Source organism: Notamacropus eugenii, chromosome X (assembly GCF_028372415.1).
Source record: "Notamacropus eugenii isolate mMacEug1 chromosome X, mMacEug1.pri_v2, whole genome shotgun sequence".
Lineage (NCBI taxonomy): Eukaryota > Metazoa > Chordata > Mammalia > Diprotodontia > Macropodidae > Notamacropus > Notamacropus eugenii.
This window is the reverse complement of record NC_092879.1, coordinates 92,097,663-92,118,707: the sequence shown is the minus strand read 5'-3', so window position 1 is coordinate 92,118,707 and position 21,045 is coordinate 92,097,663. Positions and strand designations below refer to the sequence as shown.

At 47.3% G+C, this 21,045-nt stretch overlaps 1 protein-coding gene across 5 annotated transcripts in view; it reads left to right on the top strand.

Moving 5' to 3' along the window:
* PCDH19 (protocadherin 19) overlaps positions 1 to 21,045 on the top strand; it is a 112,575-nt gene that overhangs the window by 67,634 nt on the left and 23,896 nt on the right. For 3 of the 5 annotated variants that reach the window (XM_072627044.1, XM_072627042.1, XM_072627041.1), the window contains one exon: positions 5,509 to 5,681. In XM_072627044.1, coding sequence (XP_072483145.1) covers positions 5,509 to 5,681 — 173 coding nt within the window. The remainder of the gene's footprint in view (positions 1 to 5,508; positions 5,682 to 21,045) is intronic. The other 2 variants (XM_072627045.1, XM_072627043.1) reach the window with 1 other exon arrangement.

The following is a 21,045-nucleotide window of genomic DNA, read 5'->3' as shown; positions in this document are numbered from 1 at the left end:
CCAGAGCTTTGAAACTCCCTAGAAACATTGTTTTCATTGTTTTTGGGTCATAGGCTCATCAATCTAGAGGTGGCAGGGCCAATTGAGTCCAAAGTCCTCATTTTGGAGATTAGGAAGCTAAGGCTCCCGGAGTGGCTAAGGAACTGTCCTTGAGGGCACACAGGGAAGAAGTGACTGGTCCCTGATGCCAGACCCAGTGCTCGTTCACTCTCTCTGCTTGACCTGTCTTGTTTTGGTTTGGTTTTCACCCACAATGTGACTTGGACTTAAAAAGTTCTGCTGTGACAGTCTCTCCTGATTCTGTCTGAAATCCTAGCTAGTGGTATTTTCCTAGTGGCTACCTTAATTGAAAAGGAAACATTTGAGGGGTTGGAGAAGCATGCATTTTTAGCTTTCCATTTGTGGGACAGCAGAGCTGAAGATGGTAGGTGGTCCACTTGATTACTGTGCAGGTACCAGAAGGCTTTGTAACATAATGAATCTGGTTCACGTCCTTCTTTGAGGCTTTGAAGCCCTGGGTCTTCTTGGGACCGAATGATTGGGGACAAAGTATTCTGGTAGCAAAGTTCCAAGGAAACCTGTCTGTGATGGCTTGCGGGGGCCTTAACATGGCATTTCAAACATTAAATGTGTAGAGGATATAGGAGAGTAGAGCCCAACACCGAATAAAAAAACCCAAACTAAGCATGATTAAACAATGCTTTGGCACTGTTCGATAGCACCTGCACTGCATGTGGCTTCCTACAGACCCATTTCCATCCTCTCCTGAAGCAAGCCTGAACCCCATCACCGGATTTTCATCTAAACATGTCAATCTCCATTTATTTTGCATTAAAATAAAAATCTGGCCAACTTTGAGGATGGGTCTTCCAACTCTTCTCACTCCCCATTCCCTCCCAGTGGATGTGAGTCCTGGATGCTACTCTCTAGCAGCCGGTCACCTTCTTAGTCAGTGACCTTGATCCCATGACCTATGCTGGCTGTCTTTCCCTAGCACAACTGGACTTTCCTCAGGGAGCTGTCCAGGACTCAGGAGTAGGAACCTGGAGCTCCCAATGCTGTCACTGCCTGCCTCCAAGGGCTGTTGCAGGGACCAAATGAAATAATGGCAGCGTAACCTTATTAACACTCCATGTGACAACCTTGGGGCCACTAAGAGCCCTTCAAGAAAAGACACTTGGAGGGTCCACATGTGAGATTGATTTCCTTCCTGCTCCTCTGAGTGATTAAGCCCATTAACAGCACTTTACACCTGTTGTGAAAGTCCTCCATTGGCTCCTGCTGGGCCCTGATTGGGGAGGGGTAGCAGGCAGGGCTCAGAGCTGCAGCTGGAAAATTAACCAGGTGGAAATGAACAAGGCAGTGAATAAATCGGGGCAGGGAAATGGGAACACTGGCCTCCTGAACCAGGGCCTGGGGGCTCGTGGCCAAAACCACTTCAATCCCTCTAAAACTCGAGCATTCCCAAGCTCTTGCTAGCCACAGATTTCAGTTTGGCCCCACAATAAGCCTTCGAGGTAGGAAATGAAAGTTAATACCTCCAGTTTCCAGATGAGAAAATTGAAACTTGGCAAGGTTAAGTGATTTGCCCAAGAACCTATGGCTGGTGAGTGAGCGTGTATGAGTGTGTTCTGTGTGGCCTAGTCCAGATCTGTGATTCCACGGAGATCACCCTTAGTCCTACACTCAAATCTCCCACGTTGCCCATAGTACGTACTGGGCACATATTTTGAATGAATGAATGAAAGGGAAAAGGAAGCTCCCTCAGATCTTTTATTAATAACAATTATAAGTATTATATATTATTATGTTATATAATACATAATATTAATAATCCAGTTATACAGATTCTGGAATGTTAACTTTGAAGAGTACTTTGAAATCCTACCCATCTGACCTCCTCCTCTCTTTAGAGAGTTCTGCCCCATCCTGCTGGACTCTGAGCTGTATCCCCCACAAGCCTCCCCAGGGGGCCACCCCATGTGCTAGGACTTCCCTTTGTGTCTCCAGTTACTGCCTAGATACAAGTGGAGTACCCAGGCTGGCCACCCTTTGCAGTCAGCCGTCTGTCTCTTAATATCACATCTCTCGAATTCTCTTACTTTGTGTTTCTGATGTCATACCCACTATTCACCTCTCCATTGACCTTCAGAGACTGTGGGATGCTATGACTCCCAGCCAATGGAGTATCACTAGAAGAACACTGATGCTAAATAGATGGGTTTGGGAGAAGCCTGGGGGTCACTTAGAGCATCTAGCCTGCTTTCTTTCTCCTGTTTGGACCTGGGCCCAGCTCATTGTTCATTTACAGTTGCTGCCCAAGATCTATGTACTAATGGACCTGCTCTATGGCCTGTCCATCTAAATATATATATATATATGTATATGTATATGTATATATGTGTATATGTATATATGTCATAATCTGGACAATAGGCGTTCTTCATCCACTTGGATTTCTTGTATGGATGGTTAGGCCAAACTCTTTTGAGTGATCATAGATCTCATTTAGGAGGTTCTAATGGTCTTCTGGGGCTTGATGCAATCAGATGTTTATCACCTACAAATAACATCTGGAATATCTCATTGTCATTTCTGAGAAATATTCATTAAGCACTTCTGTATATACACACACACATATATGCATATATGCATACATGTGTATATATGTAGAGAGAGACTCAATCACTTCGAAGGACTTGGCCCCTTCCCTTTGAGACCCTTAGATGTCGGACAGGATTCCCTGCAGCTTAAGGCTGAATCAGTACTAACATCTGACTAATGGGTTTTCAAGGCTCTCTTCCCCCAGGAGACATACAAGCAATGAAGAAAATGAAATCAGCAATTTTTATGCTGGACATAAATTGTTATTTGCTCAGGGTATTTGCCAGGCTGCTCTATCATTTGCAGCATCTTTCCTTCTAGGTCTTAAACAAACCTTACACAGTTCCATTCATTAAGCCTCAACTATCCTTCCAAGGTGAGGGCAAACGCTTCTTCTTTTGGCAGATTGGCAAGCAGAATTCTCAGTGTTAACTGCTGCAAGCTGAACTGGTGCCCATGGCCACTCCCTGCCTTTGCAGAGGAGAACTCACACAGATCTTCATCCCAAGGACTTCTACTCCTAGATTTCCTCCCAGTAGCGGCTGATCTTTGCTTAATCAGACTGCCTCTCCTTGTAATTCTGGAATCTGTACTTAGCATCCTTCTGGCAGGAGACAGTGTGGTACCGTAGTAGAGAAAATTCTGGGTTCCCATCTAGGCTCTGTGTGACATGGTACTTTTCTTCTCTGGGCCTCAGTTTCTTCAGCAGTCAAAAGAGGAGACATCTGAGATCCCTCTCAGCTCCAACTTGTGTCATGTGCGATGTTTCTATGCTAATGCTGGCCATACCCTTCTTGACATTTTCATTTCTATGTTTGATTTCCACATCACCTTCATTCCAGAACATCCCTCCCTACTCCCCTACCTTATGAGCTGGCCTTTGTGCCAAAGAATTGTTATAGATGAGGAAGAAAGAGCAGTTCAGCAAAACTAATGAATATCTCCATGGATTTGGTTATAGAATATAGGCTTCTTGAGGACAGGAAACTGTTTTATTTCTGGTTTTGCATCCCCAGCACCTATGATATACATAATAGGCACCTGTTCAGTTGTGTCCAACACTCTAATCCTGTGGACCATAGCACACCAATACTGTCCAGGGGCTTCCTTGGTGAAGATATAGAGGTCAGGTGACTTACCAGGGTCAGACAGCTAGTAAGTGTCTGAGGCCAGACCCAAACTCAAATCTTCCCGACTCCAGGCTCAGCTCTCTATCCCCTGAGCCACCTAGCTGCCTCTTAGTAGGTATTTATTAAATGCTTATTGGTTGATAAGTTACGTGAAGTGTTCTACTAGGCTAGGAAACAACCTCCCATTCAGCAAAGAAGGGAAAGAGTTGTGTTTTTCCCTCTCTTCTTTGGGGCCAACCTTGGATATCATAATTAGACACCTTTCAATTTGTGGTCATCCTTTGCCTTTCCATTACTGTAGCCACTGTGCACGTGGTGTTTCTGGTTCAACTTTCTTCATTCTGCATCCATTCATGTAAGTCTTTGAGTGCTTCTCTGCATTCCAGGTTCTTCGTTGTTTTGGGGCACAGTAATTGTCCATGACTTTCATGCACCATTCTTCGCTCTACAAGCACCCACTTTGCTTCCGGTTTTATGCCACATTGCCCCATTCAGAAAGTGACCCTGGGTAGAGGGCGACCATTGTATCAAGAGTAATGCTTTCCATCCTGCTAACTGAATGCCATCAACCCGAGCCCCCTAGGAGCCAGGCCAGTCAGGGTTCTAGGCTAAGCAGATCAAGTGGAATTGCAACATCATTTCCATAGGGGATCCCTTTTCCTAGTGGAGCTCATCGGAATTCCCACATGTACCTCGACTGCACTTGAGTGTGCCTTTGCTTTTTCCATACTGACTGGGAGATGGATTCTGCTACCCACTACGTACTTCAGATGCAGAATTGATGGCCTATGGTCCATTCCAACTAGCTGGCAGTCATAGCAGGATGGCAGATGGGGCCTCCTTGGATATACCCCATGCTTTTCTTAAGGCACAGCAGTGGTGGTGGTGGCAAGGGCCACTTCTTGGCAGGCCTGCTTGGCAGTCTGTCTGACTGGGTTCACCCAAGCCAAGAGAAACTCACCTTAAACTATGAAACTGAAACTTAGTTCAATTCAACAAGCATCTATTAAACTGTATGGAGGGCTACAATCAGGAAGCCCTGGGTTCAGATCCTGCTTCTGACACATGCTGGCTGTGGGACCCTGGGCAGGTCACCTACCCTTATAGTGCCCTGAGCTATTCTCTAAGCTTAAAAGTTACAGAGGTATTGCTTACCTACTTCAGTGGAGTGGGTGGGCATTCATGTCAGGGAATTCATTCCCTGTTGCAATGAAGTCACAGGCCTTGACCCAAATGAATGTGCCAGACATGATGGGAGGCCTTGGACCTCCAGCCAGAGTTCTGGTGGGGCCCCCTCTGTCTCTGGCATCTCCCCTACCTTTCATGTACCAGGCTTCTCCCTCTTCCCTCTCGCTTTCTTTTTTTCTTTCAGTTACAAAGCTGACCTGAAGTCTCTGTGCCTCCTTTCCCTTGGTTTCCAATTTCTGTCTCCTTTCCTTTTTTTTCTGGAAGACCAGCAGCAATCCTTTGTTTGTGTGAGAATGAAACAAACCCTGCTGTAATTCTCCCTCTTTGTGGTGATTGTTTCCAATTCGTAGGGAATTCTAGTTGCCTATAGGAGAGCATTTGAAGATGAATGAATGAAAGGGCAAGCTTGCCATGGCGGGGTAGCTGAGGCAATTCGGAGTGGGAGCTATTAAAGAGATTCCCCAGCACACATCCAGGCCATCCAAGGGCTGGCCTGACTTCAGGGCTATGACATCATCCCCAGCTACAGGAGACCTGCCTGCTCAGTCTGCCATGAGAGTAAAGGACTGTTCTTTCTCCAACCCAGCAGCTCCACATTCAAGGACTTGGAGGGAAATAGCCTGAAGGACAGTGGACATGAGGAGAGCGACCAGACGGATAGTGAGCATGACATCCAGAGGGGCCTGTATTGCGACACGGCTGTCAATGATGTCCTGCATTCCAGTGTTGCCTCAATGGGTGCTCAGCTGTCTGACCATGGTAAGTGCTGAGGGGTTCCTAACCCCACGTCCTGAGATCGCCTCTGTGCTCTGGGGAGTGACCTGGCCAGTGTGGGGTGAAGGGGGCAATGCAGGGGTCAGCACGGTCCCCCAGGGTCATTGGAGAGATATTGAAAAGGCTTGTGGGGTATTAATGAGGAACCAGACTCTGTCTCCTTATGGGTGGGTGGTAGGTACAAGGAATGTAGCTGGTTCTACTTGTTAAAAAGCTGAGCACATCAACTGTATGCCTCCCATTTTATAACCACACGAGGCACCAGGCCACAGAGTGCCTCTTTTGTCATAAGGTCACAGCCCTCTTTGCCTTTGGATTTAAGGCTTGCTATGTGCATTTTGCTGATTAGTTGAACTGAGTAGGGTTTGAAGTGAATGAAGCCAAAGATGGGGCCTCTCTCCTCAGACCGAGCTAACAAGGTTTCACATGGGTTCAAACGTGGTTTAAACCTTCTTACAAATGTGGATAGGGAGCAGGGAGGACAGGGGATAGATACACAATGAAAGTGGGGATGGTTCCATGAAAACCCTCTCCCCTGCTGGAAAGATCCATTAAAACCCATGGCCTCACAGGTGACAGTAGAGGATTATAATCCCAACAGTGGAAGATGACAGCTTTTAGAAACTGGGCCACAGTCCTTCAGCAAGGGTTGTTCATGAACTCTGTCCAGGACCATAAGGCAAGCCGGGCCACGCCTCTGAGCTCAGATGAACTTCAAGGCAAATGGCACTTTTTAAACTTCTCCCTGATGCAAATATACTCAGAAAATAGCCTTTCCTTCTCTATTCAGAGGTGGGGCCTCAGCAGAGCCTCAGGAAGCCCAGAGATCTCTTGAGATAAGTGGGGCTGCTAGAGGACTAGAGGAGGATGGGACAGAAGATGGTTCTTATGGGCTGGGCTGTAGCTCTTTTGGTTTCCCTGGAAACATCATTTAAAGCTTTTGTTTTGATTTCATAAATGAAAGCAAAGGGAGAAAATAAAAGGTGTTCATCTATCTCTATAGCAAAGGTTTTGTTTCCAAAGCAGGGGAAAATTAGTTATCATAGATTCTCTTGCATGGTCTTTAACAATCTCCCCCAAACAAAACTAAAAAAGACCAAAAATCTAGAAATCAGTAATACAGAGAGCTCACCTCCCCATTAGGTTCTGCCAACTTTCTTAATTGATCACAATTCAATCTGATTTAACCACTGAAACTTACCATGGCTAAAGAGGAGAAAAAATGAAACATTTCTATAACTGTAGACCAGGAGTAGGGCCAGTTTCATTCTCAGAGTATGTCATAGGATTCACATGGATCTCTCTCATTTACTAGTTGTGTGTCTTAAAAAAATGATTTTTATTGCTATCAAAAAGGGTTTGCTTGCTTTTTTTTTTGGTGAAATGTGTTCTGTAGTGGAATGAGACCAAGAATGGACATATTCTTTATTGGTTCCCACTTATTGCCCATCTGGGACAACAGAACCATAACTAGGGTGGGGTGATCAGGGCATTTTACCAGGGCACTGATATTCAGAGAATACTTGGGCTTTAGCAAGAGTAACTACTTAAAGGAGGAGGCAGATGATCTTCTCCATCCACTCCCCAACCCCATCCATTCTTGAGTGGCCCTCCCAGTCCTATTCTTCTTATCCAGGCTCCCTGACCTCCCCCATCCCACTAAGATGTTGTATTCCAGGACCCTGCCTCCCCAATCCCTGAGGTGAACTTATCTTTAAACATTTGAGGTCATGACTCCCACTATTTGTCCTGGGCACAAGCACAGCTCTTTCTGGCTATAGGGAACAATACTGTAGCAAACACTGCAGAAGGTGTTTCTGAGAGGTTGGCTCCGACAAGTTGCCCCTGGTCCACCAATAACTTAGCTCATAAGGAGGGAGGGGAAGGAAGAGGATGAGCATTTCCTAAGCACTTACTGTATGCTAGACACTGCACTAAATGCTTTACAAATAGAATCTCATTTGATCCTCACAACAACTCTGGGAGGTAGGTGCCATTATTATCCCCATTTTACAGATGAGGAAACAGAGATAAATAGCAGTTAAATGACTTGCCCAGGGTCATACAGTTAGTAAGTGTCTAAGGCTGTGTTTGAACTTAGGACATCCTAATTCTATCTGCTGTGGTGCTACTTGAAGTGATCTGACGTCACTCACCCAAGCTGATCCCAGTAGATGCCAGTTTGATTGAATGGCCCCTCCCTTTGCTGTTGCACTATTGCAGCAGAGGCCCAAGGTTAGAAAACTGAGACTTCCTACCCAAAGGTGGCCCACAGCACGGCCCAGACCCCTTGAGCCTGATGTCTATTTGAGCCATGGGGCTCTTGCGGAGACTCTTCATGGCATTCTGAACTTGTCCCACTCAATACAAGTGGGGCAATTAAAAAGCAGCCCCTCAGAGCATCAACAAGGAACCTCATGGCCCCACCGCCCTGCCCTGGCCTGTTGCCATCTTGGGCAGGGTCTATTCTGGACCCAGGCTCAGCCCGAGAACATAGAGTCCTGATTGCTGGTGAAATCCCCCAGAAGGTATAATTCAACTGAACTCAAGAAATAAAATGTAAATGCTTCCTATGCTCAAAGCCCTGTGTTAGGTACTAGAGATACCAAGTCCCTGCCTTTATGGTGCTTACTCCAATTCCTAGGTTCAGAGCCTACAACCTGTAAGTAAATTAACCCTAAATAGAGTGTTCCAACCCAGTCCCTTGGACCCCCGAAGGAGCCCACAGCTGCTTGGCTGTGTCAAGGGATAGAGGTGGAGAGGAGACCCTGGGCTGATAGTGAGCTTTCCAGGCCTAGCCACTCTGGAGCCACCTCTTCTCCTCTCCCAGCTTTGGCCACATGGGCACAGTGGGGGGCAGATGGAGCAGGTCACTCTTAGCCTTTACTCCTTTCATTGCACGTCAGCCTCTGGCCTCTGCACGCTCTTTGACAGTGAAGTGATGGGGCATCCCAGGGGAATGGTCATTTGGTACATCCGTTTATTTTTTCCTTGAGCAGGAATGTGATGTTAAAATGAGCCAGAATTCTGAAGAACTGAACATCTGAGCTGAAGGCCAATGTATGTGACTTTGTTTTCACCTTCTTGGGAAGCCCCTGCCCTTCGTGCTTCCTGTCAGGGACAAAGGCTCTCTCAGGCTTGGTCTTTATGGTTTCATATCTTAGCAAAAAGGTTGAATAAGATCCTCAAGGCTAATGGCTGACATACTCTGTCCACACATGGGACCAAAGCACTTTAGGTTGCAAATACCATGGGAAGAAATTCCATCCCAGCTTCTCATTTGCAGCCAGCTCTGAAAAATCTGGTGATCAGAAGTTACTTTATGAGAGTTCAAGGAAATGGGTGCCCAGAATTGATCAGTTCAGCTCCAGGATAAAGAAACCTTTTAGGAGCCAAAGTTGGCCTTCCAAGGGCAGATGGCACAGAGGCATCATGGAGCCTCTCTGTCTCCCTGTTGGTAAATCAACAAAATATCTTGATGGGCTGGGCTTGGGTGATCAGGCAGGAGAAGCTCGGAAGTGAGCAGCTTCCTGGCTTGCTAATAATAATCTTGGCCTCACTCCCAGCAGGCCTTAGGACAAGGCCCCTGGGTCCATGAACTGGCTGAGTCCAGTTCCACTTGCTCCACAATAAAAGAATCCAAATGGCTCTTTTTGGTACAATGAAGTAACACATCTCTGTTTGTCTCCCATATTGCAGCCACTTAGTGAGCTCTTTATTGTCATGGCTATCTAGAAAAGAAGGTATCCTGTTCTTCCCACTAGAATATTGCCTTTTTTGAACGTCCTCTCCTTAAGGCCCTCAGAGTGCCTTGTGAGCAAATAAATGATCCCCTCTGACTTTAGCTCTTTGCCTAGTTTGCCCCAAAGGAGTTTAATTCTGGCCTTGGGTACAGTCCCCAAGGCTCCTAGCCAGCCCCGTTCTGTCCCAGCTTTAGTTCCCTGTGAATATCACCACTTTCTAGAGCCCCACAGATGGATCCTTGACAAAGAGAGAGGGCTCAGTGAGGAAGCACCCAGACTTGTTCTTTTACCAACTATCTCCTCATGCCTGAATCTGCTAGGGTTGGGTTTATCACCTTGACTGAGTTGGGCTTGAATCAGTGGACCTCAGGGGCTATGTCTAGGATCAACTAAAGCAACTTGGGAGGCTTAGTCTAGAGAAGACTTAGAGACTTAAAGACTTGGGATTTCAAGATGGATCACCTGAAAGAGTGATGACTTGTGCTTGGCCCCCAAGGGCAGAATCAGGACCTGCACTACATGCTGGAAGAGGCCTGGTTAGGCTGAATATCAGGAAGACCTCAGTGAGTTCTGGCCACAAGGGGCCATGGTGTTGTATGCCCCACCCCCCCACCCCCCCAGAGGTCACTCGGCAGGGAAATTAGAGCTCTGGGGTTGACCTCATTGGCTGCTATCTCTTCTAGCTGAGATTCTATTTGACGTGACTTGGGATTTCCCATTAGGTTTATTGAAATGGAGTCTCCACTATCACATAGGTAACGTAGCCCAAGTTTGTCAATTCCGGTCTCGTGCCTGGTGATTTTGTCTGTTTCGAAACAGGAATCCCACCCAGTCTCTCTTACCTTATGATCTTAATTATTGATTATAAATTCATCAGCTGAAAAGATGACTCTAATTGCTCTAATATGGAGTTCATTACAACATTGGATTGTTTTCCATCCCCTGTTAATTGACACCAAATGGATGGCCCAGACAGGCACACTAAGGAACATTTAGCTACTGTTAGCAAGCAGACCTACCCAGAGTGCCTGAGTGCCACCTGGGCATAGCTCGAGCGCTCCACTGAGGCCTTGGCTCCGGTGCCCCGTTAGGGGCCATGACCTGAATGCTGTTTGCTTGACCTTTTTACTCACTGCTTTATTTACTGGTTCTATCAGCCAAACTTCATTCTGCAAACATGTTTGTTGGGCTAAAATATGGGGCCAGGGGATTAGATCTTCACTGACTGCAGCTGCTGGTCCAAGCAGCCCTGGGAGGCCTTCGTAGTAGGCAGCTCTCTGCCATCTCCCAGACTCCCTTGCACATGATGCATTAAGACATTTATACTCTCGACATTCATCTTCCCCCCCACCTCAACACACCCCCCACTTTTGCAATTGCATTTCCTCCCACCTTTTAACAAAACGCTGAGCCTGAATATCCCTCCTGCTAGCTCCTTGTCTACCTGTGCCCCAGCTCCTTTCAACTAGTCTCTTGGTGAAATGGGAGAACTGCTCCACCTAGACCATGTTCCTACCCTGCCAAGTGGTCATGGGGGTCGCTGGGTGCCCGCAGTGCCAGCACCCAGCCAGATGTTAGGCAGAGTCATTGAAAATCCCATTTTATCAGATGAGCATTCACTGTCAAAAAGTTTTATCTTGACTTCAACAAAGAGGTTGATTAGCTCCCCTAGGACTGGAATTAGCATCTTTGTGGCTGAATATACTATTTTGCAATTCATGTAGTTATGCACCCCCCCAACCCCCAGTTCTGCTTGTACAGAGTGGTGAATTTTTTTTGGTAGCGCCTTAATTCCCTGACAAACATACCAGCTGACAAACTTTAATTACTTTACCATAGGAATGCATGTGTCCGGTGACCATACAAGCGTATAAATGATTTTCACGCCTTCAGTTGGGCATTTTTTCATTTTGCCTCAGGCAGATGGCGCTCATTATGTCAGGCCCCCTAATCTATGACTCCATTTACCCCAAATGATGCAGACAATGACTATGTAGAAGCCACTGGGTCACTGAATGTGCTAGATCTCGCCATTATTAATACTGAAAGTGAGATTGTTTTCTCCATCAGTCCTAGCTTGGTTTCAATATTAGCGCCAGTTCACTGTCTTGATGGATTTGAGCAAGTTGTGTAATGTCTCTGGGTCTCAGTTTCCTCTTTGTAGAAAAAAGGAACTTGATGAGCTGACATTTAAAGGTTCCTTCCAAATCAAAAGCTCTGATCCTATCAGGTAAGGAATTACTTTTTAAAAATATATATGCTAAAACAATTCACACCGTGAGAACTTGAGGCTATTAAAAAGCTTCACAATTTTGTGTTCCAAAACCAAAGGAGATTCCAGCAGGAGGGTCTTCCCATCATTCAGAGCACTGGACTTCATGTCACAATGCCAGGGACTCAAATCCCACTTCTGAAATGTACTCATTGTGTGAACCTAGGCCAGTCATTTCCCTTCTCTCAGCTTCAGTCTCCTCATGTGGAAAATGGGGATACTAACATCTTGAGTCCCACTATCACAAGGTTGTTGTGAAGTTCAAGTGGTGAAAGCACTTTGCACACTCTCCAATGGCTATTATGTCCTTTTCAATGAGAGAATGATAGTGGATTATCTCTTGTTCCACACCATTTGCTTTTAGGTTTTGAACAGTATGGGCCTGGGTTTGAAGTCACTCAACCTTTCTGGGTCTTAGTTTCCTCAACTGTAAAATGAAGGGGTCTGGATGAGATGCCCTGGGAGGTCCCTGCCACCTTGAGGTCTTTTCCCAGCATGCTTTTAGCTGACACCTATGTGTTGTACTCGCTGCTCCTCCTTGGTCAGTCCTCTCACGTGATGAGTGAGCCAGGCTCCCTTGCTTGTCCCACTGCTTGTGGGAGGAGGGCGTTGGTCAACACCACTCCAGCAACTGCAGCTTTAGCCTGCTGTATCAGGTCTTTGATGCTTAGCCAAAGACTGTCCCCCATCCCCTCCCATCCACCTTTCATTTCACAAAGTGCTGGGCAGGTGAGAAAAGGGACAGGTGAGGGCTTTCCTTTCCTCCATCCACATGGCCGTTTTCCCAAACTGGCCTCCTTCCAAAGCATCGTTTATGTTTTATTGGCAAGTCAGTTGTGGGGATAAAAGTTGTCTGTAAGTAATGGAAGTCTAGCTGCTAGTGGTTGTTTGGCATCCTCATTTTGGCCCCAGCACGTTTGTCTGGAAGTTCATGTCACATGGGTTTGCATCCAGTTCAGTCTTGCCCACATTCAGGATGAGAGGAATGTTCCCCTATGCTCTGTAGGGTTCCCAATATGCTGAAATGCTTTTCTAGGCCACTCCAAACTTGGAACTGTCTTAAAACCCTCTTGTGGAAGAAGCAGAGATGGGTGGCAAGTGGCTCAACAACTCTGAAGATGGAAGCAAGCCAGGGCTTTCATGGACTATGATGGCTGTTACTAGCACCTATCATGCCCCGGGGCAAGTTTCAGAGAACTCGTCCAGACTTGGGCAAGCAGTACTCAGTGCATCCTTGTCAACCTTTTAACACAAATTCAGTTGAGGCCGAGGTTGACAGAAACCTTGGGAGACAGCAAGGTCACATCACCACAGATATCTCAGAAGGAGTTTCTTTGGGGTGTGGTGTACCCCACCTGGTAGCTTCCTACTTTAATTACTTTTCCTAACTTGTTGCTAAACTCCATTGTTATCCCACTGCTGAAGGAACATTAGTGCTGTGAATACCCTCTATCTTTCAATGTCTTAGGAGAAAGCCTTAGTCACCCCACCCTAGTTGTGTCCCTAGTGTTATAAAAACCCATATTACTGAGCCTGTGGAAGGCACTAGAGGATAGAGGTCACTTAAAAGTACAGCACAAATAGACCAGTAGGAAACAGATTGTTTGGGATCAATTAAGAGATTAAGATTGTTAGAGCAGGAAAGCAAAATACATTTAAAGGGACACTTGGATATGATGGGAGCCCTCTACACAGGGATAGATGGTGGTGACCAGAGTCTAACATGGCACACTGAAGGAACAGTTCTGTCCTGTTGGGGGAAGGTCTATCCATTAATCCACAAGGTGCCATGACAAATGGATGTAGCCAACACGGCACGGGAAATGAGGAGTAGTTCTTTTGGTTGGGAATCATGAGTTAGGGACTCAGGTAACATAACCATCTTCCAATTCTCCCAGAAATCCATCTAACATCAAATATTCCCCTATCAATAACTTGGCTTATCCTCCTCCTTGGCTCTCTCTTGCCCATATTATTTTCTCCATGTCAATGGACGTGGCACAGAGCCATGGTTAGTAGCTTTGCCATGGTGGGAAAAAGTGGGGCACGACTGAATTAAGAGCTAGGAGAAATTCCATTTTGCTTCAGTCATGTCCTAGCTATGCCATTATCATTCAGAGTGCCCAGGTCCCTGGAATGCCATTTGGGTCACCTGTGCTTGGCAGAGGCCTGTGCCTAGAAGGTGAGTTTCATCCCCACTTATCACCTTACTCTAGATTTCTTGTTCCCTATTGGTATCTATAAGGCTTCCTGGACCCCGGAAAGGGAGGGCTTGGATTTCCCTAGCTTTCTCAAGAACTGGTGTTTCTCTCGAAACTTTCTGTCTCCATTGACTTTCTGAGTCTGCTGTGACATTGCCCTCCTCTTCTGTGAACTTGGATTCAGGTACCACAGAAGGGCACAGAATCATGGTTCTTGGCTTGGAAGGAATCTCAAAGCCCATCAGAGCTTGACTCCCCCATTTGAGAGATGAAGACACAGTCTCAGAGCAGGGAAATGACTGGTCCTGGGCCGTCTGAATTGTGTCAGAGCCAGAGTCTTAACCCGGGACCTGCCTTGGACTCTGGATCCATTGTCCCTCATGCTGCCTCTTCTCTCTGGGGAAGGCAGCTGCCCTCGTTTCTCTCTGGGTGTAATTGGCTACCAGCCAGTAGAGTATCAGCCAGGTGGGCAAACCTCACACTACTAGATAGAGTGTGGTATTTTTAGTCATTTAATGGGCCCCCCATTCAGCCTCTTCCTCTAGGGTCTCTTTAAGAGCAGACCCTTAAGATTCCCAGGTGGCCTGGGAGTAATTGGCCCCTCTGCAACCAACCAGACATCAGAATTCATTTTGGTTGAAGTTCAGGTTTGATTAGATGACCTTTCAGGTCCCTTCTACCTTGAAGTCTAGGATTCCTATGAAAGCAAATACTTGTTTGTGCTTTGGAACCAAGAGGTTGGTCCATGATGTATCCTATCAGCTTCCCAGATTCCTTGGTGGATGGGTGTTACTATTATATACATCCCTACCCCCTTGCCCCAAGCCCTTGAGAAGGGGCTTCAGGTTTCGTAGTAAACATCAGGCTTTGTTCTGGCAGGCATAAGTTAGAGGTCTCCACCATGGTGGGTGGGCCCAAACATGGCTTCCGTTTGGGGCAGAGGTGATTGGAAAGGCCTGGACTCCTTCAGGTAACAAGGGCCTTGCAGGGCTTCTCTTTTCATTTTGAGTTTCCAGCTCCCTGAGGCAGCCTCCTGAGAGGCGCACATTTTGTGTGGGGTCCCTAGGAGACAGAAGCAGTGGTTCTACTCCATTACCCTTCACTACAGTTTAGACAATAAACATGCAAACTGTTAAATCTGAAACAATCCACCGTGCTCATTTGTCTGGAATTCAGGCCTTTGTACTTACCCAGCATCCTGCCCCTCACCCCCTACCGCTGCCCCTTAGCAGGAATGAGTCTCTTCTGGTGCCTCACTCTCAGTGCACTGGGTGAAGTCATAACCCCCAACTAGGCTCACCCCCACAGTCAGTTTAGCTCTAGGCCCTTCCTAGTTAATAGATTTGTAATCTGCTTTGGTTCAAAGGGTGCACAAGTATTCTGGGGCTGCTCTCTTTAGAGAGATCAGGAAATGGGGGCTGCTAGCTTCCCTTGGAGCCACTTGGCTTACTGAGTTAGTAATAATTCATGACTGTAGGGTTCCAGGCAAGAGTTCAAAGAGATTTATGGTGTCTCTTCCCCAGCCCAGCTATCCATCCCATCTGCCACCCCTTCTCTTTGCCCACGTATCCCCCACCCAAGTTCAGGCCTTATTGCTTCTCCCTGGCCTGTCTCGACAGCTACCTGCTTGCAGTCTCTCCCCAACCCAATCCATCCTTTACACAGCTGGCAAAAAGAATTTTCCCAAAGCACACATCTGGCTGAGGTACTCCCCTGATCAGGAAACTTTCATGGCTCCCTATTGCCCTCCAGGACAAACTCTTCAGCTTGCCTCTTAATGCTGTTCGCAGTTTAACTCTAGGTTTCCCGGCTTAATGCACTTTAGTACCCATCATGGACTTTCTGTCTTGGCCTGTCAGTTCCAGCCAAACTGGTTTCCTTGCAGTTCTCTGAACTGCCTTTCCTATTTCCTGCCTTTGCACAGGCTGTCCCGTGTGCCTGGACCACCCTCCCTTCTCACCTCCCAGCTTCCTTGAAGGTGCTGCTCAGGTGCTATTTCCCTTTTCGCCTCCCCTTAGTTGGCAGTGCCATCTTCCTCCTCAAATGATCATGTCCATGATTTTCTGTGGCCATGTTGTCTTCCCCCAGGAGAAGGGAAGCCACTTTGGGGCATAGGCCATTGCTTGTTCCACCTCAGCCTCTAAGCAGCAGTGGTCAGCAGAGGCTCTGCCCCCCTCGGAGTACCTGTCACCCCTCCTCAGGGATCCCACCTCAGACTGGAGCAGAATGAGGACTCCACCTGGGACTGGGTCCTCCCTAGCCCCTTCTCCTCTGCCACATTGCCAGCATGGCTGAACAATAGGCCCCCCTCTTCTCTTTCACAAATGGCAAAGAGGGAAATGAGCATGGAGGCTCTTGCCACACTCTTTAGGCTGGTCAACCTGTTCCAGAACCTCCCCACCTGCTGTTTCTAATCATTAATAAGGCTGTCAGTTGCTCTAATCTGGGAGGTGAACCAAAAGACTGGTTTGGATTTTAATTTAATTTCAAAATCAGTTTCTTGGAAAAGACCCATGCCTCCAGCTTGTAAAAGGCAGGTTGCAGCTGTTGATAAACTAAATCGAGGTTGGCCCAGAAGCTGCCCTATCAGTGATATGCAAATGGAAAGACATGTTTTTGAACTGTGGGACCTATTATTATTACAGATAGTAAAGAAAGCAGTATTTTTATTCTAGGATCCAACAGCCATTGAGAGGCACAGTTTAGTACAGTGAGCAAGTGTCTTACCTGTGCGATCAAACTACTTCTGAAGGTCTCCGTTTCCCAGTCTGTCTAGGATCCTGTAAATGTCCCATCTGTTCTAGCGAGCTGGTCAAAGCCAAGGGAAGGGTAACAATAATGCTAAGCATTCTGGGAGGTAGGTGCCATTATTATTTCCATTGAATAAATAAGGAAACTGAGATCGTCAGAGGTCACGTGAGTTGCCCAGGGTCACCCAGCTAGGAAGAAGTCCTTGACTTGGAGTTAGGAGTGACCAGAGTTCATTTCCCGCTTCACACTGAGTAACTGGGTAGTAAAATGGGCTCAGGCTGGCATGGGCAAAGAGGGAGAGGGAGCCCTCCTCTGGTGACCCCCCAGGGAGGGGCAAGAATCAAAGCACATTTCTATCACAGCAGCCAGGCACTTCTTGATTTCGGCAGGCAATCAATCTCAGTGGCTAATGTGGCTGAAGCTGGCACCAGGCTACTCCCGATCCAAATTAACCAGCTCTTATTAACCTTGTGGTGTTTCCTTTGTGATGCTAATTAGAAACCCATAAAGCTCTCTGCTATGGCTCTTTGGTTTAAAATACAATTTTCAAAGAAACATGATCCACTTAGAGACTGCTCTTTGCACACTTTTCCCCTTATGAGGGGGGATGGCTGGCTTTCTGTTGAAGCAGACTTTGGGTGATTAATCTGAAACGTTCCTGCTCATTAAAACATCAGCAAAAGTTGCTGCTGTTGGACCATGAGCTTTAGAACTCTTTCCAGGTTCCAGCTGCACTGCAGTGGGAGGGGCGTGAAATGTCCCCACCAGACTCAATTTGACAACCATTTCAGGTGCCTACTCTGTGCCAGGTGCTGGAGATAGAGACAAAAGTTAAGACAGCCCCTGGCTTCAAGGAGTTCCATTATGCTATGACATGGATGTCTCTAAGTAAGAGAGAAAATATAGATTATAAAATGCAGGCCGGTAGCAGGGGGTGCTACAGTGGCTGGAGCACTGAGCCTAGAGTCAGGAAAACCTGAGTTCAGATCCCATCTCAGACACTTACTAGTGGTGTAACCCTGGACAGGTCACTTAATCTCTGCCTCAGTTTATCTGCAAAATGGGGCTAACAGGGCCTATCTCATAGGGCTGTTGAGATGATCAAATAAGACAATGGATGTAAAGTGCCTTATAAACAAACATTCTTCATTTCAGGGAGTGGGGCATTAACAGCTGAGGGAATTAGGAGTGGCCTCTTGGAGGAGGTACATGACTATACAAAGATATGGAGGTGGTAGATAGAATGTCACATTGTTGGATAACGAAAGCATTAAGTAAAAAATTAAATAAAAATATAGCTGGGGAGAGTATTGTATAAGCAGTTGCTCTAAAAAGATAGGTTGGAGCAGATGGTGAAGGTCTTTAAATGCCAACTAAAGGAGCTGAGGATCTCAGATTTAGAGGTCACTTAGTCCCACCCCTGCATTTTACAGGTGAGGAAACTGAGGCCCATAGGCGTTAAAGCTCCCGCTCACATCTTGCCAAGGGAATACACAGTAAATGCAAAGTTATTTTGAGAGGGAGATCATGGGAATGGTGGTGGGGGTGGGGGAGGCAGGAAAGGCTTTGTGTGTAGGAGGCAGCAGCTGAGCTGCCTTAAAGGAAGCCTGGGATTTGATGAGGCAGAGGCTTGATGGTCAAAGGAGCCCATTTCCCCTGGCTGCAGGCCTTGTGCCAGCACCAAGAGGGCCTGAGCTGGCACCTGTCCCTTTTCTGCAGTGTTGTAAGCCAGGAAGTAGGGGACATCCCCTCAGGGTTGGAGGACTCTTGGCCTGGAGAGAATAGTCTATCCAGTTGGCTTTCCCACAGTGCCCACCTGCCACAGACTAGAAGGCAGGAGCTGGGGCACCAGGCCTGCCCCCCCACCCCCAATCCCTCCCTGAGTACCCTTGCAGTAGCGTAGCACAGCTGGCTGGGCAGGTTGGATGAGCCTTGGCCTCTGTGGCCTTGCCTGTGTGGCCACTCTGGTTGGTTGTACTGCCTCCTTTGACTGGCCCCTCCCCCCATTATGCAAAATGAAATCTTAAAACTTTATGAAACACGATCCCCATGAGTGGATTGTTCTGCTGGCTTGGGACAGGGCTGTGGCTCATCCATACAGAAAGCACCAATACTCAGGCCTCAGAGCTAGACTTCCCTAGGATCTAGGCCTGAGTCTCCACCCTCCCCTGCTGGCTTTTCTGGGCAGTGTCTTACTCATGCTCACAGAGAACGAGACAGACATTCACCAAGAAGCTGATGTGGGAGAGGCGATTCTGGAAAGCCGGCAGGAAGGCGGATTCCTGTCTGCTGGGGAGAGGCTGGAGCACTGTGGGGGTGGACAGGAAGTGGGCTGGCTCCCAGGCCCCAAACCAGGCCAGCCTTCCTGAGGCATGTGTGGCCTCAGCAAAGGGAGCCGGCCTCAGTGACCTGGGCAGTTAGGCCCCAAGTCTCCTGTGACTCAACTGGCCTTGTTTGATATACTCATCTTCCTAATCACAACTGTAGAGGTGCAAGAATCCCAGTTGGAAGGCTTCCAAGCAGATGTACTCCCATCTCACATCCTTCCTGGTTCTCCTTTGGGGGCTTTTATTCTACTTTGCTCCCCTCACGAGAGCTGGCACACAGTTCTCTGCAAGCCCAGGGCCTTCTCCCACTCATCCTTTCTCACCTCTTCATCGTTAAAGCCCCCAAGAGACAATATGTGGTGGAAACCAGGCTAGTTCCTTAGGGCCTTCCATCCCCAAGGAGGCTTTCATCAAAAACCAAAACTCCAAACCCCAAAGATTCTAGGAAATGAATTCTTCCTCCCATATTCTTTGACACTCTCTCACGTCCACCTCTCTCCCTGAAGTCCCTCTGCAAAGACTTTGTTCTGCCAGTGGACTGCAGAATGGCTGGCTCCTAACTGAAAGGTCAGAGCTTTGGGGCCTGCAAATGAGCTCACAGCAGGTCCACAGAACAGTGTCATCCTTCTTTTCTATGGCAACACCGGTTCAGGTATCAGCTACACCCCACCCAGTAAACTGAAGACAAGAAGTCAGGAATAAAAGCGTAGCTTTTCCCTTCCTAGAATCCTCCTGACAAGTGACTCTTTTATCCACTCAGTGGATACTTGACTTACGCATCTGAGTAGGAAACCGGGGATTTGGAGGAAGGGGCAAAGAACTTAGAGAGGGATTCCACACAGATATGGGCTCAGGTCTCCAGAGAGAGGCCTGAGGCCTCCTCCATCCAGGAAAGTGTGTGGCAGGGGACCATGGCAGGAAGTCATGTGTATTGAGGATCTGGTACCGAATGGAGACAAGAATGCCCAAAGCTCCAGAAGAGACCTGTGGGGGAAGAGGAGAGGAGCTATTGCTAGACAGACTTAGGAGAAGAAGAGTGTCTCCTGAAGGAGATGCAGAAAGAAAGAGGGACTGACCCAATAAAGACTCCCAATTTGGAGGAGTGGTGTGCATTCTTCTTTTCCCTGTTTCTGTGAGTCATGTGGACAGGGAACGTCCCAAAGGAAGGTAGGGCCTGCTGGACTCCCTCGTAACCTTGTCTACATGAAATGCCTCATTCTGTGGTATTATTAGGCCCGGAGGATAATAGAGATTCCCAGGGCAGATGGGCTCCACCAGAGAGGACTCCCTAACAATGCAGGAAGCTCCATCAGGTAGGAGGTTTGCTTGCTTCTCTCTAGCAACCCCAAATTCTTCCTTTTCTTACACAATGGGACTCAGCCTAGGGTTGTACTCCACATGTGGAGATCTAGCTGGGTCCAGAGAAGGCAGAGATCCACGGGAGAAGTGATACAGCAGTGGGAGTGATGTGGCTCAACTCCCCAGCTATAAGTTCTTTGTATTTTATGGGTCCAGGGACAAGTTCTTTGCATTTTCTGTTGGTCCAAAGAAAACATGTCTTGTGTGCCTATATTGTGAACCCAAGTGCTTGTGGGAGCTGAGAGTTTTTCTAGATGTGAACCAGATTTTAATATTTCCAGGGCATACCCTTGGTGGGGCACAGAGTGGACCGAAACCCTGGGTGGGGCCCAAATAAGCCAAGGAGATGATAGGGAAAAGCCCCTCTGAGAGGACTCAGTCCCTGAGAGACCAGAGCTTTGGTGATGGGCCACAGTTTGTCAAATGCATGTGCTAAATGCAACATATTAATAAGATAATTATGCCATTGAAAAGAATGTCATTCCCTGTGGTCTAATGGACTGAGCACTTGGCTGGGAACCCTAGTTTTCACTCTCTTCTTTACTCATCTTATGGCTTTCGATCAGTAACTAACCTCTCCCAATTAGCCCCTCTGAAGGAGACAGAGAGGCTGGTAGTGAGAACCCCCTCACAAAAAAAATGCATCAGACAGATGAAGGGTAAGCTTAGAGCTCCAAGGGGCCTTGGTGGCTGTTG